The 21822-nt window shown below is 42.3% G+C and overlaps 1 protein-coding gene across 2 annotated transcripts; it reads right to left on the bottom strand.

Moving 5' to 3' along the window:
• Positions 1–2933: 2933 nt before the first annotated feature.
• Positions 2934–20884, bottom strand: MATN3 (matrilin 3). Of its 2 annotated transcripts, XM_075750547.1 has the most exons (9): positions 20684–20884; positions 18179–18748; positions 14495–14617; positions 13911–14033; positions 12571–12693; positions 9421–9543; positions 8525–8647; positions 4938–5045; positions 2934–3409 (listed from the first exon to the last, which is right to left on the bottom strand). In XM_075750547.1, exons 1-9 carry the CDS (start codon positions 20820–20822, stop codon positions 3354–3356), a joined length of 1488 nt encoding a protein of 495 aa, XP_075606662.1. In that variant the 5' UTR covers positions 20823–20884; the 3' UTR covers positions 2934–3353. The 2 variants fall into 2 exon arrangements, with proteins under 2 accessions (XP_075606662.1, XP_075606663.1); XM_075750548.1 differs by lacking the exon at positions 8525–8647 and having other exon boundaries at positions 20684–20843.
• Between the last annotated feature and the right edge of the window lie 938 nt (positions 20885–21822).

The raw sequence follows: 21822 nt of genomic DNA, 5'->3' as shown, positions 1-21822 counted from the left end.
GGGAGCGGGAGAAGAAAGACACGATTCATTCGCTGCCGCCCGCCCTCTGGTGCCAGGCGCGAGCGCTCCCGCCCCTTGGGGCGGAGCCGAGGTCTGGCCACGCCCCCCAGGCGATGACTCTGAGGCGGCGGCCGCGGTGAGGGGCGGTCCCTGCCCGCCCCGCTTGCCCGGCGGCGGCACGGCCGAGTATGGGCCCCTTAGCGGGAAGGTGGGCTGCGGTTTTGCCCGCCCCGGCACAGCGGCGGGCAGTGCGTTAGTGATCACGCTCAGCTTGGGTAGAAAGCACTGGTAACTCGGTAGTAACGCTCACTCTGCCTGTATGTGACGAAAAATGCGAAAGCTTGTGAATGCCGCAGTGTTTGCACAATGTTTTTAGTATAACTTGTATCAATGCGTCCTCGGGGTTACCTACCTTGGCATTACCCAAGCGCTACTGTTGACTGAGGTAACGGGCGGCAGTGGCTGAGGCCACAGGCGCTGGACGCCATCCCCGCTCCCCCGGGTCTGGTCAGTCAGGGCCTCTCGTACACGGAGGAATAATGCCCTGATTCAGCGGGTAAGGGCAAGCAAGCCCCGTGGCTACTGTTACAGAGCGCTTGGACGCCGAGTAGTGCAGAGGGCATCGAGTCTGGTGCAGGGGGCTTCAGGAGCAGTTTGGCTCTGCAGCGCTGACTCCAAGCGAGGTTGGACCCAGCTGCAAAATAAATATTTTCCATACCAAAGCTGTTTTGTAGCTGATTGACAGAAAATGGGAACATGGGAGATGTACTAAAGATGGCCTGTCCTGTCTCTTCTGCATCCTGCTCTAAAATCTTGCCTGCTTGACGCTGGAGGAATACAAGTGCCACGTCTCCCAGGGCATCCCCCTCACCTTCGTGGCAGCTAAGTACTCTGCCGTGCAATTATCCACAACACAAACACTGAAATATAAGCAATTAGTTCAATGTCAAAGGAGGATCATGACAAAGCCAAGTTCTCAAACCTGTGTCTCACCAAGTTTAGTGCATGCCCCTCTTCTCAGAGAGGCTATCTGGAAATGCAGAGAAATAGAACCAGCCAGAGGTTATTGTCACGTCATTTTATTGAAGTTACATGAACATGCAACAGTGAGGAGCACTGAGCATCCAGCTTTTTGACTGATGCCAACTTAGAAGCACATATGTAAGACAACTATAAAGCAGAGGTGGCCAAATCCCTGTATCTTAGAGCTGAATAAGATAGCTAAAGGTAATTTAGAAAATGCTTGTGGTCAGGCAGTAAGACTAGCTGATGGTTGTAGGTCCCTTCCAACTGAAATATTCTATTCAGAATAAAAATAATTTTAAAATACCACCCAAAAAATTACATTTAGTTCTTTTCATAACAGTTCTCTGCATTAAAGTTCTACTGTCCCAATAATTAAAACAGTATAATTGCTCATCCCATATCAACAAGTACATCTATACTTAAAATAAAAATGTTCAGTCAATAGGACATGCTGGTATGTCCTATTTTAAAGAAATCATTTATATCTCCTTGGAATTTTATCTGATGCTCACAAAATGAGACAAGATAATTGCTCAGAGGAACTGAATATAAATACTATCATTTGTAATGTAAAATGGAGTTATGAATACTAATACATGAAACAAAGCCTGCTCAGCTGACAGCTTGCAAGACACATCTGGCCTCCAGGACAATTTTCCACTATTGTATAAAATTACGTATCTCATCTGACAACTGGCCTCAGTGTAAATGGGACTGATGTCATCCACTCCCAATTGCCAAGAAGTTGAAAAGTCTTGCATTAGATTTACAACTTGTTTATTCTTACCAATTACAGAGGCCAAGGCATACTTCTGGCTCTATAAATCCATATATAATATCCATGTCTAAGCAGAGGACATCATGAAAGTAAGCAAAGTGAAGTGCTGGATATAAAGCTCCATGACTTACAGAAAAAAATATGCATACACAGCACTTTAAGGGAGCAAGTGTAGCATAGTTAGGTTGTCTCACGCTTACTTTAATTGAACTATAGCAAATTAGTATCAGTGGGGACACATCACAAAATATTAACCATAGACCAATCCAGCGGTCTTGGAGAGTTTATACACTCATTTTTAGCCCTTGCTGAAGCTCTGTCCCATGTTCACCTGTGCTATTTAGTATTATATTCTAACGTAACATTACTGTACAGACATATCTAAAGTCTCACTCGTGTGTGTGGTGAGCGTGATAACTGAACTTGTGCCCACCGATTTTCCTTGCAATTGTTTGTATCTATTATGTGCAGGGTAGGTATGAAGCAAGCACAGATGTCGTTATAATATGTCCCTGGCATACCAACTACTGATATAATATTTTGTGTAATTATATTGCAAAGCTCTACAAAATATCTTGGATTTTTCAGTTCTAAGAAAAAAAGAATAATATAGTTTTGACTCCATCTTCAAATTTATTTAAATATAGTTTCTAAAGCCATTGGATGATTACAAATGCCTAGTGTGCAAAACAAGTGGATTATTTTAACAATTAAATTTTTAAATTGTTAGCTTGTGTGCTTTATCCTACAAGCCCAATTGACACAAGTAGTCCCAGTAAAGTTTGTGGTATGACAGCAAGAATAACTGATTAATAACATAAGTAAATCTGTCAGGATAAAAACCTTGAATTGGAGGATGTCTTTCATCCTTCTGAGTGTTAAACAACATTATTAATACTTGAAATTACTATTAAACCTTTTATTTGTATTAACAAAGTCTTGCAGGTTTTAAAATCAAACAGGTTTTTTTCCAGCTCTGTGACTTGGGGACAGTATCCTGTTTAATTATATGGATTTCTTCCATTTATGCCTCCATTATCTTTGAGATTTTGTTTCCTTGTTTTTGTTAAAAACTTTATTTCATAACACACATCCTTTAAGTTGTATACAAAAAAACTTCCAACATCAGTGTGCTGATCATCCTTTATTTTATTAAAATAAGTTACAAGACCCCAAATTACTTTCCCATTTAATGGACAAATGACATAGGCACATTTTTTCTCTGCCTTGCCATTTCACAGTTTTATATAATGTGATATATTGTATCCATTCATTTTTTTCTGTGTTTATGTTTAAATAAGAGAATAAAAATGCAGTTACTGTACTACTTGTAGTACAGACTGAAGCACAGCAGGTATATGTAGCTTTATGGTTATAAAGTATGGTAGGATCCTCAGAGTCACTGTATTTTCAAGACCGTTGTCTTCCTGAAGTCTTGACATTTGTCAGTAATAACAAACCAACTGCTGTGCAACAAACTAAAGCTTGCTGAACACAGTAAAAAGGGTTGCTTCTGAAAGATTATTTTAGCATTAAGTATAGAGATGGCTCAGACAATCTGCTGTCTGCCTTGATATGCCTGTAGCTTCTCAGACACTTCATCTAGTGGTCAGTTGTTAAGGACAATATAATAGATGGCTATAAGGTTTGGTTGATTTATAATCTTTCTATTGCTGCATTTTCAACAAACCTAATTTCTAAATGAAGTTCTAAATGTTCTAAATGACCAAATTGCACACCAAATAATAACTTTGAAAGAAAGCCTCAGTTCTTTGTAATAAAGTATATTCCTGACTTGAAATCACCACATTTTCTTGCGTAACATTAGCTCTGTAGGGCAGAAAGATTGTTCTCTGAAGGATGTGTTACTAATAATCCAAGAAAAATCGGGGTCTTCCCTTCATCTTTCCCAGGCAGATAAACTGACCTCCAGGCACACTGCAAGAAGAGGGATTTGCAATTAGACCTTATAAAAATAACTTTGAATTTGTTCAGGGACTGGGAAAGTCTTCTGTCCTTGGCAGAAGTTTTCATTTGGCTTTCAGAAACTTTGGTGAACTGAAAAACAATCATTTATCTGTATAAATAATTAGTTAACATATAAAACTTACTAGTCTCCTGCTTTGCCCTTCTTCTTTTATTAATCCTAAATACCCCGCTCTTCCTTGATTTTGAAGCCCTTGGGATCAGGATGACAACCACTGACATAGTGCTCCTCTAAATCAATTCCTATTTGAACAAGAGCACCTTTTACAGAAAAAAGCATGCAGTCTCAAAAACTTTAACTTCCAGTTATTTGTTCCTGCCATGCCATCTGAGGGCATTTATTTCAGCATTCAGGTTTGCTGTGGTACCACCACGTTCACTACCTTCTCTTTTTTTGTTGGGGTGGGGGTTTTTTTCTCTCCCACGTTTGTGAAATGTCTAATCCAGGAGCTGACTACATTTCTTTTCACTGCCACAGGCCCCACGCTGCAGCAAATGAAGCCAGTAAATTCTAGCGCAGCGTAGCTGGCACCCACCAGCCTGAACCTCAGATGTCCTGCGGGCCTGAGGCTTGCCCAGTGCCTTCAGCCTCGGCACCCTGCCTCGCAGCTCTCCCATTCTCATATATCCCAGCAGCTGGACATTAATAGGCTAGCACATTTTCAGGGAGGAGAAGAAGGTGCACGAAAATTGCTTGGGCCAGTGCTTGTCTGCAGCATTGGGATGCAGAGGAATACCACAGTAATGGTCAGACTGATGTCACACTGACTGTTTCGGGTGTCTTGAAAATTTTGGGACATACACATACTACGAATAGGAGGATTCAAAACTCAGCATTTGCTGTAACAGTAAAAGTCATCTGGAAGAATTACGAACAGAGCAGTGCTTGATGTTCAACATAGCATATATAATCTAGGTGGTGTGGGCATGTGCATTTTATCTGTATCGTGATACTAAAGTCCTTCAATGAAATGTGAAAGCATAATGGTATTTGCAACAACCAAGATTTTCCTCCATAACATTTCTAAAATTACCAGGAAAATACTTTCTGTTGTGAAGTGTTCCTTCCCCAGCTAACATCAAAGCAGCTCCCTCTAAAATACCAGTAAAGAGCTGAATGCAGAAGATCATGTAAGAAAAAGGATATATTTTGTGGACAGAGCTTCAAGGCGTGAGGTGACTGAGTCCTGCAGGGCAGCTATGGCTTCACACTTACAGGATTCTTCAGTTGTTACGAGACTGCTCGTTATGGCTCCTAAGAGAGAAAACAGCATTTAGAATATTTATGACAATTATCGAACATTTAAATCCCAGGAAAATGCTCGATTCTGCAATGGGAGTTGAACTCATGCTGTGAGACTACAGTCAGCACTGCAACCCATGGCCGTCGAGAAGGAAGGACAGCAATGACCAGGGGCAGGTGTGTAGCCAGAGATACGAGTGACATAGTCCAGAAACAGCGCAGGCAAGAGAGAGCTTAACTCTAACTGAGGAAGAAGCAGAGCGGGGAGTTCCTCACCTGCCTACCTGGATCCTCTGCATCCTTTAAATTAGACCATTATTGAACAAAATATAAAAAGAGGCCTGGGTGCAGGGACCAGCCAGCCTCCCCCATCAACTATGATTGTTAGACTACAGTGAATCTTCCCTTCGCCTGCTATCATCTCCCCCTCTCATCCAGAATATCCCCCAGCCCAAAACGTAGGGCACCCTGGGAAGTAAAATGAGTCTGTTCAAGTGATATGGACTGAGAAGAACCTGCAGTCCAGGTCTCCATCTTTTAAGTAGTACTTTGACCATCAGACTATCCACACAGAAGGCTACTGGCATCACTGGAAACAGAATCTATTCATGGCTTTATTTAAGGCCATGACTAACTTATTGGGCGTCTCTTCAGAAGAATCATTGAATCACAAAACAGTTTGTGTTGGAAAGGATCTTAAAGATCATCGAGTTCCAACTCCGCTGCCATAGACGGGGACACCTTCCACTAGACCAGGTTGCCCAAAGCCCCATCCAACCTGGCCTTGAACACTTCCAGGGAGGGGGCAGCCACAACTTCTCTGGGCAACCTGTTCCAGTGTCTCACCACCCTCATCGTAAAGGAGTTCTTCCTCAAATCTCAATGTATCTAAATAGAATCTAAATCTATCTATCTATACAAAATCAAGGTTGCTGCCCTATCAAAGCTGGATTGTAATGGCATTTGGGGTTCCCATCACTCCCAAACACAGCACTTCTGAGAATGCGTTAATCCAAAGTTAAGCCTCCAGCAGTTTTGCAAGCCAAGCAGGAAGGCACATAGTGATTTTAGGCACCTAAACAGTCAGTCAGTGTCAGAAATTGGTCAGTTTGCATCAGTTTCTGAGATGTGGGTGGAACTTAGATACCTAAGTCTCAGCTTGGGAAGGAATTAGAAAAATTGAATTTACCACTTGATAAATAATACAAAAATGAAAGCAGGAACATATGTATTAATTTTAAATACTAAGCAATAAGGTTCAGCTAAATCATCAATGTGCATCACCCCACAAGTACTCTTGGTTTGTAACATTGGCAATACGCATGCATAGGGAGTATCATTTTTGATTCATCAAGAGGTGTGAACACAAGTCCATTCCAATGTCACATGAATATGGATGGAGGGAACAGCAACATTCAAATAGGCCCAAATTAATTTCAAATCTAGTAGAAAGGCACAGCAATATTAATGGAGGAGCCAGTTAGTATGTCAGAGAAGTCATCAATCTCTTAGAGAAAGCAAACATTGCCATACTGCACAGTGGTTCCACTAAATCTGTTCCTAGGTCTTGCCCTCAGCCTTCCAGACTTACAGGGGACCAGCCTCAGCTGTCCTCAAGAATCCCTTTTTCTCCATAATCCACCACAAAGCCAGGGATGATCACAAAGGGCATAGAAAGATGATAATTTTATTGTGGTATAATAATGTCACATATCAGCTGATGGCTGTGAGTTCATAGCTACATGAAAGGCAATTTAACCTTACCTACTCCATAAAGAAAACAGGAGTTAAGGCAAGCTGCACCACTTGCTGCAGGCTAAGAACAAACATATCAACAGCTACTGAAGCACAGGTACCATAGTGTGATTGCCATCTACATCTGAGACCAGAATAATAAGCTTCCAAAGGCAGAGCCTTCTTAAAAGAGGGCCTACAATTATGAAATACCCTTTCAACAAGTTGTGAAGAGGTATTACTTGTATGTAATACCTGTCTCTTGATACACGTGTTTTTACATTGCTTGCAAAGGCAACAACAGCAGATTATTCAATTATTTTTTTCTGTAGATATATAAATGCATAGTTGATCAATGCCAAACAAATTATGTGAGCATTAGAACAGTAAAACAATAGAAACATTATACCTGGATACAATTTCTCTTTTTTTCTGGAATTGTTTTGGTTTCTTTTTTTGTTTATCAGTCATGTCATTGATATTTCCATTTTGCAGGGAAACTGCAAAATCTGTGAACAGATTCATTTCTAGCAGTGCAGAAATTCGTTTGTCTTAGAGCCAATGTTGAAACTGGTGTCACCTTGATTCCACCCACTGAACCTGTATTTGTTCAGCTCCCTTCTTTAGAATGTTCCACCAGCTTTATGGTCGATGTACAAAGAAGAGCTGTTCAAGAGTCAGCTGGAGGAAGGCCAGTTCAAAATATCACACCAACATGGTTGGTTTCCAACCAACTCCCAGTTAATTTTTTATGTTTGCATTTAAATTCTCCAATGACAGATACAGATCCTCCTTGGATTATGTCTGTTTTAACAAAATTACTTTTCCAACCAACTTTGTCAACTGTCCAAGGGTACCCTGAAGTCTTCTACAGTCCTGTGAAATTTACAGTCTTCTAGTATTTGATATTCAAAATATTGGACACTCCCATTGCCACTGCGATGTCCAACAAGTCACACAAAACATGCTAGAGTTATGTTTCTACACTGCATTTATGTTTAAATCCAGACCTACAAAAAATTACTATTTTTGCAGATGGTGTTTGGCTATATCCACCTATTTTGTAACTTGCTCTTACGCAGGGTCCTTAGCCACTTGATGTAATGGCAAGTTATTCCTGCTCTGAACCAGAGATCAGACTAGATACGTGTTGAGGTCCCTTCCAGCCCAACTTTATGTATGATTCCACATCAAATGGTGCAGAGGTTCTGCCAACTGTTGATGCCATTATTGCCCATCTGAAGGGAAAATAGTTGGTGAGTTCATGCCCGCCCCACTCAGCTTGGAGGAGTGGACAAGAACACATGGTTTGGCATTGCAGCCGTTCTTCTGACACCAGTTCTGTTCCCCTCTGGCCTCCCACCATCCTCCAAATGCTGGTACTCAATTGAGTGCCATGCCCCAGAGACAGATGCCCCAGAACCCTGCTTTGCCAATCCTCCCAATTATTCCCATTTCATAAGGAAATGCAGATCATAACTGATTTATTTTTTTTAAATACGGTGAGGTCCTTAAATGTGTGGTGAATGGTAAGAGTCGACTGTAGTTTTAAATATAGTAACTGCTATAACTAAACAAGAAGGATCAAACTAGTTCAAAACATTAGTGGAAACAGGCAGAAAGAATAAAAAGGGATTATACTTTCAGGGAGTTTGTGAGTTGATAGAATGTTTCTCAAACAGATTAAAGGGATTTAACACAATAAAGATATGTACTTCAATAAATATATTCAGAAAAAAACCACATTAAATTATTACTTGAGCATGTTTTCTCATCTGGATTTAAGGTAAAGCCTTCATAGCAGTCACAGGCATACGATCCACCATTGCTCACACAGACCTGCTCACAGTCGTGGGTTCCTGGTGCACACACGTCAGTTCCTACAGAGCACGTTTTGGAGAAACAGTTATCCGAAAACAAGATAACTTTTTTTTAAATCCTTCCCAGTGGCAATGCTTTTACATGCTGGGAGCCTGTCTTATGTGAATCTTACCAGGAACTACTGAGACGTGAACTGCTCTTGCCTTGGGGCAGCGAGATGAACTAACTGCCTCACCGCGGTCTCCCTCAGTCCTTACTTTGTACAGCCTACAGCTTCCAGTACACAGTAACCTTACAGTAAGGAGACCGGGAAGGAAGGAAACACTTCTACATAGTAAAAATGATTACATTTTTACTATAACACAAAGTTGCTGAGACACTAAAGAAACAAATGGCAAAATGAAATTCGGCCCTGAGGGGAGGACATCACCTCAAGCTGTCTCCTGCACGGTGGTACACAGTTCCCACAGTACTGCGAAGTGTGTGACTGAGTGACTAACCCCAGCTCACCTCTCTTCAATTATTTCTCAGTTCTAGGTTTGCTGAATATTGCATATTTTCTTAAATACATTGAAGGTCTCAGTTATAAGATGATAAAGAAAGATCAAATGGCAGGCAGTTATTAGCATTGTTGCATATAAAATGCTTTGTATCTCTGAATGTTGCCCGAAGTGGAAAAGGCAGAGTGACAAAGAACTGTCTCATAACACTTGAATGCATGTGAAAGTTTCTCAAACAGATCCAGATACATTAACCTGCTAATAAGAGCTATGTTAATACATGTACTTAGCTGGGGAGGGTATGGGGACAGGGAACAGCAATCTGCTCTTACGTGAGCAAGTCTTCTTGTCTGGATTCAGGGTGTAGCCTTGGTAGCAGTCGCAGGTATAGAACAGATCATCTCTCACGCAGACCTGCTCACAGTCATGCCTTCCAGGTGCACACATGTCGACAGCTGAGGAAGGTGTTTGAGAAAAGAAGATTAACCAACACCCAAACTTCAGTAATTCCCATTTGCAAACATATCTTCATTTGGATTCAAACCAGGATGTTTTTACTGCATGTCAGTATATTAGCCGTGGGAGGGTATACAGAGTGTGGTTTTATCTGGCTATCAACATCACAAAATTAATACAATTTTTGGAACACTGGCAACATTTGTTTGCAGTTGTAACAAATTGCAAAAGGAACTGAACTAGCAGTGACCCAGTTACAAAATAATGACCTAAAGGAATTTCAGAGAACAAATATCTGGATTTTAAGAGAGTATTTGGCATTATTTCAGCTCTAATTGAGTTGGCTAAGACACTGTTTTATGGAGTGAAAAGACCATAAACAGAGGAGTATACACGGCTGTGGAAAAAAAAGAGACGTGGCACCCGCTGCCAGTTACAAAGTGGGCACTTGATGTGTGAGGCTGATGTTTTCTGCCAAATTTAACACGTCAACTCTGAAAGCCCAAGCTGAGAAGGGGTTCCTATATTTGGATATCTTTGCAGTAAGAAGGTGCAGTAAGGCACAAGCAAAGAAAGAATGAAGAGAGAGAAAGGGAGAAAGAGAGAAAAAGAGAAAGAGAAAGGAAGAGAGGAAGAAAGAGATAAAGAGGAAAAGGAAGAGAGAGGAAGAGAGAGGAAGAAAGAAGAGAAGAGAAGAGAAGAGAAGAGAAGAGAAGAGAAGAGAAGAGAAGAGAAGAGAAGAGAAGAGAAGAGAAGAGAAGAGAAGAGAAGAGAAGAGAAGAGAAGAGAAGAGAAGAGAAAAGAGGGGAAAGAGGGGAAAAGGGGGGAAAAGGGGGAAAAGGGGGAAAAGGGGGAGGGCAAGGGGATTCTTTCCTGGACCTAGACTATTTTTATTATATCACGAAGAACTGGTTGGTTGAGAAATCATTAGCAGCCTATTGCAAAATGAGATTCAGAAGAAAGAAAACAAGCAAGCATGTTAGGGAAGTAATCTGGAATTTGACTATGCCAGGGGAGAATCAGTGCTATGAAAGGAGGTTTAGGATTGGACTCCCAAAGAGGGGACCTAACTGAATTCACATTCTCTCACAGATGTTTATTGCCTCTGTATCATGCCAGGTGAGAATTAATCTTAGGAACTGTATTTACAAAATCAGCTCCTAAACTAGGCAGGAATAAATATTGAGGCCTTCTGGCTTCACCTCTTTGAGATGCGAGACCTATGACTTCATTGGAGAGATTTGCCTGGGAATGTCCTGGAACTGGAAGCCTAGGTTCAGTGCTTTGTCACAGAAAATGTAGTGAGGAAAGGGATTATGATGAAAGTGGAAAAATGGATTTTGTGTAAATAAATCATCAAAGAGACATCCAAAGAAATAAGCCATGTTCAAATCCTAATTAAATGAAAATGGTAGAGAATACATATTAATTTGTAGGTACTATGTATTTATATATACATCCTTAAGTACCAGCTACGTCTATGCTCCTATTATCCACAAGAGATCAGATCCTCTAGAGCTCTAAGGCTGGAGTATTTTTTAAGGTCCAAACACATCCACCAGAAAGAGCGATCACACTCATGATGACACAGACTGTAGTCTCTCTCCCAGCATAGCCCTTCTCTTCTTCACATCATTGCCTTGTGCTCCTTTCTGAAGAGTTTTCTGACACAGGTAGCGCGCATCACATATTCCCACCAAATATATTGTCCTTCTCCTCTCTCAGGTGATGCGGTGGTGCAACTCCTCCTGCCTTAAGCCGCTCGGTACTTGGTGCAATTTCTCCCCCCTTCCCTGGGCCACTGCCAGGGCAGCAGAGCAGACGTTAAGGCACCCCTTGACGTGCCTGGCTTCTGCTTCGCTTGGGAACGGCAGCAGCCTGTACAGCTGTACTTGGATCACAGTGCTCTTGCTCCCCAACCTCCTGTTGTTTGGGAACAACAGTGACAATCAATCACCTCCGGACAGCCTGGTACACCTGTATCTGGGTTGTGGCCCAAAAGGGGGGTGATGCCAGAAAAGTCCTGACTCTGCGCAACTGATGGAAAGTACCAGAATATTTCGCCATCCAAGCTGGGCCAAAGTGGAAGGGGACCTGACAAAAGTCAATTATCTCGGGTCCTATAAATAGTGATTCTAAGTGAGACCCTTTGAACTCTCCTGGATCACAGCGGGCTGTGACCAGCATCTCTCCTGAGCTGGGGTGCCTCTCAGGCACAAACTCCACGAGGACCGTATGCTGACGGAAGACCAAGGCAAAGTCAGCTTCTCAAGTCTCAACCATTGCCCGCTGAGGAATGCCGATACCTTGTGAGTATTTACTCTAAACTCAAGGAGGGAAATTTTAACTACAAGCCAGTTTCCTTCATCCACCTCCCTACCTATCTATGTGTTTAAATATACACATTTGCTTTCATGAGTGCGAGTGACATGTATCACTGGGCCCAAATATTTCTGGCTGTCTGTGTGTACCTGCATGTTTTATATGTGTGTGTGTATATATATATATATAAACTTTGATTTAAGACACCTTCCAGTAAGTTAGTGTAAATCTTGTCATCTTCTAATCTGTAATTAAGTCACTGTTTTGATCATAATATATTTACTGAATTACTTGTAAATCTTTAAATTAGTTAATCATTGAGTGCTACTGCTAAAATTCAACCTTTGATTTAACTCATCCTATTAATAAAGTTTGAATTGACTAAATCGTAACCATGTCAAACTCCTTCATCAGCGACAGGTGGATATGGCAATTTGTGGTTCATAGGTGTGAAAATACTGTGAAGTCCTCAGGGAAATGCCAAACGGCATTTTCATTATAGCAATTGCAAGCTCCACACAACTGTAGAGGAGTCATGGGTCTCAAATTATTCCTGGACACACAAAGAAATAAAGTTGCACTGTGTTTTCAGGAGTTGTACAGAAACTCTTGGATAATTTATCAGAAAAATAACAGAAATTAACCTGATTTTTTAAAGCTACTTGCTTTTAGCTAAATACAATATTTCCTTGATCAGGTCTTACCTGAGCAAGTCTTCTTATCTGGATTCAGAGTGTATCCTTCAAAGCAATCACAGCTGTAGGATCCATCGTTACTCAGACAGACTTGTGCACAATCATGCCTTCCAGATGCGCACATGTCCATGGCTGTGGTGAACCAGGTTTTAGAGAAAAAAAGCTATTAATCCCTCCCAGACACTCAAGCATTCTAAATACTTCAACTTTTATAAATACAATTTAATTCAGGTTCAAATAAGAATTCAATTAGTGCCCTACTACATTATTATATTATGCTGCAGAGAAGTGAATTTAGTTACTAATTATTTAATAGACAGATACCTGGACTCTAAGACATTACTATACCATATCTCATGCAATTCTGATCTTCATCAACAATTCTAACAGTCCTGAATATCCCCAGTAAGGCTGAAGCTAAAACACCATACCGAGATGACCTGCCGCACATCAAGGCAGTTGTTTCATGCAGTGTTAGCAGTAACTATGGTGAATCAAAACTTAACTTCATACTTTCATCCATGAGCTGAAGGCAGGCACAAAAAGCCAGGTGTGATATGCAGAAATGCTATTAAATAGCTAAGAAATATAAAGCCTAGTGAGAACAAAAGCAAACAAAATAAAACCAGAGGAGCACTAGAAGATTATGGAATTCATAATTATGGATTCACTCTCTTCAGGAATAAGAAGAGTGAAAACTTTGGTGAAAAGAATGCTTATGTGCTCTCAAAGGGAGGGATGCACTTACCAGTTGTAAAATAGTTACCCTAAGGCTAGTGCTGCTGAAAACTTCTGGATTTAAAGAAACACCTCCAGAGAAATATTTGGGGAAAAAAGCTTTTATAACAGGCTAACTTGTTAGGGTGACAATTCAAGAAGCTGCTGCTGATATAAGATTGGGGCTGCTATATTGCAGATCCCTGCACAGCTTGGAAGCAGAAGCAGCAAGCTGTAAAAAAAAAAAGAGTTTTGACAGGACAGATGGGAGCACAGGGGAAAATCATCAGGTTTTAAGTTCTGTATGGACTAGTGGCACTCGCTGTCCAATGGAGACACTGCTGGCAGGCATCTCTGGAATAGGTTCATCCTCTTCCAGGGACTAAGTGATGTTTATAAAGTACTGTGAAGACCATAAAATGGTAGGTAAGTGCCAAATTGCGTTTTTGTAATCAACACCTTTAAAGAAAAATGCAATTTTACTGTTACCGGAACCAATGGGAAAGTCTACAGGTGAATTCTCATTTTAAAAGTCAATGTCTGTAAGCAATTAGAAACAATGAAGGTAAATCACAGAAAACGTGTCCATGCCTCCACGAGTTTCATATATTAAAGCAGCCTTTAATTCTTACCTGAGCAAGTTTTCTTATCTGGATTCAGGGAGTAGCCTTCGTAGCATTCACAGACGTAGGATCCATTGTTACTCACACAGAGCTGATCACACTCATGCCTGCCAGGTGCACACATGTCCACAGCTGCAAGACACGTGTGAGAGAAACAATTCATTGTTAATAAAAAGTAGTTTGGGACAGAGTACATATTCACATTTTTTAATATATTTGTAGTCTATTCAGATATTCCAGATATCTATTCGGAGTCAGCTCAGAAATGGCCATAGTAATTGAAGGAATTAGAATAAGTGGTAGGAGAAAAAATATCTATGTAGTGTCTACATCTGAAGCCTTTGTTGTGGCATCTGGCCCTAATGAATGGGTCTGTAGGCATAATAAAAAGGATGGTGATGGAATCGATCTACTTCTCACCATTACCTGCATCAGACATTTATTTATTATTTATTGTTAGATTTATTATTATTGAAGGAGATACAGATGTTCACTCTTTCAACAGAAGTACACAAGTAGCTTCTCAAATCCAATTATGGTGTTAAAAAGTGATTTTTTTTCCTAGCTGAACATATTTACTGAAGGAGTAATACCTGAGCAGGTTCTCTTATCTGGATTGAGAGTGTAGCCTTCGTAGCAGTCACAAAGGTAGGATCCGCCGTTACTCACGCAGACCTGCTCGCAGTCATGGGTCCCAAGCGCACACACATTCGCAGCTGCAAAGGGCATTTACAGAAAAGGCATTTCAGTCATCCCAAAGGAAAGAAACAGTCATTAATAATTTATGCCTACAAAAGTACATCTTGCACTGTTTGCTGGATTAGTAGTAGTAAATGTCAGTGCTATGTCACCGTCACAAAAAGTTACAGGCATCTTTTGCATCATTCTGTAGCCAGAAGAAAGCTCATAAACGACACTGGAACAACTGCCCTGAAGTAACTCACCACCTGAGGTGGCAGAAAGACAAGATGAATTGAAAAGGGTGCAACAGGGAGAGAGAGATTTTAAGCGTTTAGTAACATTACACTGGAAATGAAAACTTGGCAAAGAAAAGGACCTTCTGGTTTTTTGTATCCAGTCCTTTTCTGTTACAGACAACCAGTTTAAATAACCCCAAGATGTGTCAGTCACTGTCTGGCAACTTGCTAAGTTCTGCTCACTGGTGTACAACCTGATTTATGAATTCCTACTGCACTCCAAAAAAATCCATAGGAAGGGGAGGGGAGGGGAGGGGAGGAAGGAGAAGAACATCAAGACCAGGAGGAAGAGAAAAATTACTCAGAGGCGCAAGGATAACACACTGTCTTCTCGGGATGAAAAGCCTGTCTGTGTAATGACGGTCCAGATGTATCAGCCAGCGAAGAGACCCACCAAATGAGTACGTGAGGGCCACGGCTGCCTTGTTCCACCAGGTTTAAAAAGTCAAGACCAAAAGAGGATATGGAGGATAGTTTCTACAGGCATGTGATCCTCCTAATTGAAGGGACAGTACAGAAATAATGTCCAAACCTCAGAGAACTGAGAAGCTGAAACAGCAAACTACAAAATGAGATTCAATTTTCAGGGACCAGCTAATTCCCGAGCAATCAGTAAGGCTATCTCATCAGACTGAGAAAGCAGAAAACAGCGATACGAAAAGCAACGGGACGGATGGCAGCTGATAGAAGTGTGTGGTGGTGACAGGGCAGACAAAATGCCTGTTCCAACACTGCAATGCACTGTGTGTGCTGACAGTCTTTTCCTTCACAGATGGTCTAACCACAGAACTGATTAACTTCTGACCAGTTTTTCTCAAGTGTATTTAGCTTTGGATCTGCTGCTTCTTTGGTCACCTCAAGATGCCCCTGTTTCTCTCCACAGACTGTAAAGTAAACAGATAATCACTTAAACTTAGATGATTTTTAGACAGCTACATTTAGATGAGGGAAAAAAGGAGAGAGGGAAGGGGGGAGAAAAAAGGTGGAGGAAAATAGTGGGAAGGGGAATAAAGGGGGAATGGAAGGAAAGAAAGAAGGAGGAAACAAAAGGGAAAAGGACAAAAATGGGAAGACAAGTCTGTTATTACCTGAGATTTTATCTAGGTGAGTAGTTACAATGTGGGTATGGACTACTGGTAAAATCAAACTCCAAAGCAATAGTGGTGAGATAAGAAATGAGAAGCAAGAGTGCTCGAATCTTCTCATGTATCTCTGAATGCAAAGGAATTATTTCCCATTTTCTAAAACATTGGAAGACTTAGATGTCCCCTAATAAGGCTGATAGAAATTGTGTCTTGCTTTTCCATTGGTAAAAACAAATCTCAAACCAAGACAGCATCTTTTCACTCAGCTACACCTTTGGGAATAAGAGAATTCATCTCCATAACTTATGAACAAAATCTGTGGGTGATATTTTCAAGCATAACTGAGAAGCTCAGACTCAAACAGTCAGATTTTTGTGGTAGGAAAGTCAAGCCTCCCCTAACTTGGACACCAATTCAAGGCTAAGAATTTCCATCTCCAGGATGGTCTCATGTTGAATGATGCTCTCAATGCATCAAGAACTTGATCTTAGCCAACTATTTTGCCCCTGAACATTAGTTTTCCTGTTTTCAGTACACCCTACGAACAAATTTATTTGCCTTGGCCAAAGCAAAGAAAATCCTAATTGTCACTGGTGAGTCTAGATTTCTGACCAAAAAGCAGTCTGGAGCTGGAAAAGACCCAGTTTACCCACACTGTCTTACAAGACTCTCTTAGACTCATTTGGTTTGTAGGAACCATTTTAAATACTATTCCCTTGACCCTGTTCTTGTTCTTGAATCCCACAGATGCTGGCTAATTGCATGCAGGGAACTCAGAGTTACACTGGAAGTGTGTATGTGTGAGCTCTCTTTGGTTTATCCTCCAGCTTAGTGGGGGCATAATTTCTATGCTTTGGCACAATAAACAGTAAGTTTACTCTTAAGAACAAGAGATTTTTCTTTGGTGCTATGAAAGGACTTGGTTTGGCGAGAACATCGGTGGAAAATCGGTGCTATGTTCACAGCACACATACCTGTCCAGCTAGGTGGGCGCTTGTACCCACCCCCAGCTACCAGAGAGAGGATGTGGTCGCATCAGCAACACAACATGATGTCAAGCCAAACCTCAAGGCATTTCCTATGTTAATTATTGGGCAAAGTGTCCCGTCTACAGATGGTCCTACACATTTATTTCGTACCTAGATAAAGAGGTCTATTCACTCTAAACTTATTCAAAAGGTATGGTGGTAAGTTTTAGTGAGGCTCCGAAATAACAAGGTAACACATCGCCAACCAAGTTCCCAAGGTGATGGCTGTTATTTTAATTCTCTCACAATGTTCTTTACACCTAATTTTACCCATTGCTTGCTGAAGATTTATTTTACAAGTAATTTCCTTAGAAATTTACTAGAAAAATCTATTTTATATAAGTTTTTTAATTATCAAAAAGTCATCATTTGATTTTTGTGGGTAGGGCTGTGGCATAGCTATCTGTAGGAAGTTCTAAATACTCCAGATACATGACCTTTTTTTTTTTCTGTAAATGACAATATGAACCCAACTGGCCCTGTGTTGTTAGTGGAATTCTAGCTCAAACCAAATACATATCGAACATTTTTCCAAGACCAGTCCTGAAAAAGCAAAGCTAATTCAACCCATCCCACAGTTCCCTGTCTAAATCGAGTTGCAGAGAAACAGAGAAAAGTGTGAGTCTGGCACACTGAAGAAGCCCAGCAAGCCTGCAGAGTGAAAGCCCATCCCGAGATGACCTGCCGTTGTGTTGGGGCACTTCATCCTGCACCAAATTTCTCAAGTTAGCAGTTCACCTGCCACACTGATTTTCCTACTCTGAATCTATAAGGAGCCCTTCAGCACCACACTTCCACCCTCCTTGCTTCCCAGCCAGATGGGAAAAGAAATGAGCAGACTGCACAGCTCCGGTGTGCGCTCTCGGCAGGTCAGTAAATAGACGTAGCCGAACCCCAGCCAGATCGCCGTGCTTTCTCTTGCACTAAATCGGACCAGCTGCACAAGGAGGTCCACTGAGATCAGGTCTGTTACTTGCATGGTAAGGTCGCTATTCAAAATTAAAGGTCATTACTTGGCCTCCACTGAATAAAAGAGTTGGCTTGTTTGCCCAACGGGTCGCAAAGGAAATATTTAAATGCAATACGTAACGCTTCTCAAAAAGAAAAACTTCTTTCTTAGGGAGCGGAGCCACAGCAGGAGCCAAAAGGAGCCAAATTACACCACCCTCTGGGACCGACCACCTTACCACAGAAAGTCTCTCTGAATTTGGATGTCAGCTTTTCGATCACACCATAGGTCTCCACATAAAAGACGTGTTCATCCAGTGGTTCGCTGGCCATTATCCTCAGGGACTGCATGTCTGCCCGGTCTACCCCAACTGCATAGATCTCAATGCCAGCTGTCCGGGCGCTTGCTGCCACATCTTGCACCTGGTCTTGTGGGCGTCCATCTGTCACAACAATGACCACCTTGGGGATATTGAAGGTTGCTGGCCGGGTGCCCATTTCCTCAGTGAAGACTTCATCCATGGCAGTTTGGATGGCAAGGCCGGTCATTGTGCCGGCAGACAAGGGCTCAATGTGAGATATTGCCTCCTTCATAGATGGTTTATCAAAATAGGTCCGGAGAGGAAACTCTACCTTGACAGTGCTGGCATAATTCATGACCGCCACGCGGGTCGTTCTTTCACCGACATCCAGAGTATCAATCATTTTTGACAAAAAAATTTTCACTTTCTCAAACTCTTCAGGTCGGACACTACGGGAACTGTCTATGATGAAGACGAGGTCTAGGGGCCGGTTCTTGCAGGCAGAATCTGTCAAGAAGGAAGGAAAACACTTCAGTTATCTCCTACACAGGACCGGAGCTCTCACCCTAGGGCAGTGAGAGCTGTCAAGGCAAACTACTCCTACCAGATAAATGCTGGCACTCTTGATTCTTTAGAAAGAGGCTTAACATTATTATAGTGAGCACAACATTAGACATTCTTAAATATTAATTTTGACTAGTAATAAATAATTGAACACTTCTAAGCATTAAAAGATAGGTACACATTTGAGTCCACAAGATATCTAAGTATCTTTGAAACAAAGGGTGGTAGCTCAAACATAACAGCCAAGACAGGAGTGTAGCAATGATATATATATATGTACTTACTTTTTATTTTTATGAAGCCTGAATTCCATTTTTATAAGCCACAGATATAAAAGGGTAAAACAACTGGATAGATTACATAGCGAACAGATCTTAACAATATTTTTTAGGATAGTAACAATATAGATTGCTGATTAGGAATTATTTCTTGCTTGTCACTTACAATCCAAAGTACACAAGAAGAAGAAATAAAGGCCAACAGGAAAAAGATGCAAATGATGCTGTGATAAAGGCTTCTAGAGTAGAGAAATAAATGAACTTATTATTTATGAAGTAACTTTACATGTAAAAATGAACATTTACACAAGTATTTCTAGCTTCTAAAATTCCTCACTGACATATAAATCTAGACTGAAACAGAAAAGCCGTAGCTCAGATCAGAGACAAGCATCACTTCTAGAAAGATGAAAAATAATCAAGACAGCAACAGCAGGCAACCTGAGCTCTACTCTCTCAGTCCTGATATCCTGACATTGATGATACCATCAAGGTATGGACTTGTACTGCTGGTTTATGAAAACCAGGCAATCCAAAAGCACAGTATTTCTACAAGAGAGTTCCTGCTCAACAGTGCATTAAATAGCAAAGTATGAGGTGTTCAGTTTGAATATACTCCCTGAAGAGCTGTTTTGGGAACCTGATGCAGCCAGCTACTATCTAGTTGACTTTTATTATTCCATTCCATTCGTGTTAAAAAATAAAAAAGAAATCTTCACACTTCTCTTAAAAGTAGAGGTGAAAACAGCACTTTTTTTTCTAACGCATTAAAAACCTTTTTTTTTCTATTGTGCAAGTTAAAAGGGAGGGAAAAGATCAAATTGCATAGATATATCTTACTTCCATCAGGAAACACAGCAGTAGCGCTGATTTTGCCTTGGGACAGAGAGATGGATTGGACAAATTTAGGATCCCATCCAGGTATATTACATATAATGCTACACACAATCCTATAACTCAGTTTTTCCATAAGGATTTAGGAGAATGGCTTTGCGCCCTTTGGAAAGCTGAGAAAACATGAAGAAATTTTTGTGCATGCATGTGTAACGTAAGATATGAAAGAGACACAATGTTTGTCCTACAAAAAAAGACCAAATCCCAGATTTATAGGCAAAAGAATTCTTTTTCAGATTAGGGAAAAAAAAAACCCTAAAAAAAAAACCCCAAAACCCCACAACTTTTCAGTAGCCTGATCCTTCTGTGAGTCTGGAAGAGACGTTTTGACAAATGAAGGCAGGTGAGGGCAGAGCTCTTTAGGTTCTGGAGATTAGCAAGGCCAGCTTCGCATAATAAAAAGTAGTCGGTACTTCTGCCTACAAGCGAATGGTTCACGGACCGCTGCAGCTACAGCAAGATATCCCTGAGGCATCGCTCTCCCGCAATCGTTCGTAAAACTAAGGGTGCAAGGAGACACGCTCAGAGAAGCCATGGCAGGCGGTACCCGGCGCGGCTGGGTAGCTGCGAGCAAAGCGCGGAGCGAGCGAGCGGGAGGGCATCGCCTCCGGGGAGGGAGGGAGGGAGGGCCGGCCGGGGGGCGCGCAGCCCCTCGCAGGGGGCAGCCGGCTGCGGGGGGAAGGCATCTCCGGCGGGACTACGGTACCTGCCGCGGCGTGGCTCCCGGAGAGGCCGCCGCCCGGCCGCGGCTGCCGGCGCAGGCGGTGCGGGGAGCTCCGCGCCGCGGGCAGCAGCGGCAGCAGCAGCGCCAGGCAGCAGCCGAGGATGCCGAGCGCCCGCCGCATGGTGCTGCCGCCTGCCCCGCGGGCCCCGGGCGCCGCATTTAAAGCTGCCGGCCGCTGGAGGGGAGGCGGGGAACCGAGGTGGCATCGGCTCCCCCCGCCGCCTCTTCCCCAAGGGGGGCCGGCGGCCAGGAAGGCGCGGGATGCCAGCCCTCGCCCCGACGGGGCGTTCAGCCTGCGGGAGAGGGGAGGGCTGTAGGGATTACAGCAAAAATTTGGGAATTTGCGGCGCTGTAAGGACAGGGTTCACACCTGGGAGCAGGGGGAATTGAAATACAAACTCACCCTTTCTCCCTCCTGCACTGGAATTATTTGATCTAGGACTGCTAAGGTTGCACTTCTACGATCAAGGCTTTGTCTCCAGGGCAGTATTTGCAAAGAACAGGAGAAAAAGCTCACAGCGTGATCACCAAGGGACAAGAAACTGCCTTCCCTGTTGTCAAACCTAACCTCGGGCATTTTGTCTGGTCCCTAGCACTGCAAATCCTGCCAGTTCCTCTGGGAAGCTGCAACAAGCTTTAACAGAAAGCACAGCTTAGGGCACAAATCCACTACAATTTCCAGCACAGTCTTTCACAAGACAGCTTTGCTGAACACACAGGAGACATTTGGGACTGCAGGACCATCTTTTTTAATTTCTTCATCTACTTAAGGGGAACAGGAAGCCCCGATTTAGAACAGAAACAAACCACCACACCCTCACAACCCAGCAGCAGTATAGTCTTGAGCAGGTATTGCCTCACTTGAGCAAGTGCCAGCTTGACTGCACAGGAGAAGAAGCCACTGTCACATTTGCAAAGCTTGCACACACCCCGCACAAATTTCAAGTGGTGCCTGCTGCAGCCAAGTACTGCTCATCCATACAATGCCCACCCTCAGTTGGGAAGTCTCAACACCCACCCGTTGGCTGGAGCTCTCTCGCGTTCCTCCGGTGCCCGCTCAGGGTCAGACAAGTAATGAAGGAGCAGGTTTTTGGCTTCATTCTGTAACACACACTGAATCT

The sequence above is a fragment of the Balearica regulorum genome, chromosome 3 (genome assembly GCF_011004875.1).
Source record: "Balearica regulorum gibbericeps isolate bBalReg1 chromosome 3, bBalReg1.pri, whole genome shotgun sequence".
NCBI classification, from domain to species: Eukaryota; Metazoa; Chordata; class Aves; order Gruiformes; family Gruidae; genus Balearica; species Balearica regulorum.
The sequence above is the reverse complement of the archived record's forward strand: the minus strand, read 5'-3'. Positions and strand labels throughout refer to the sequence as shown.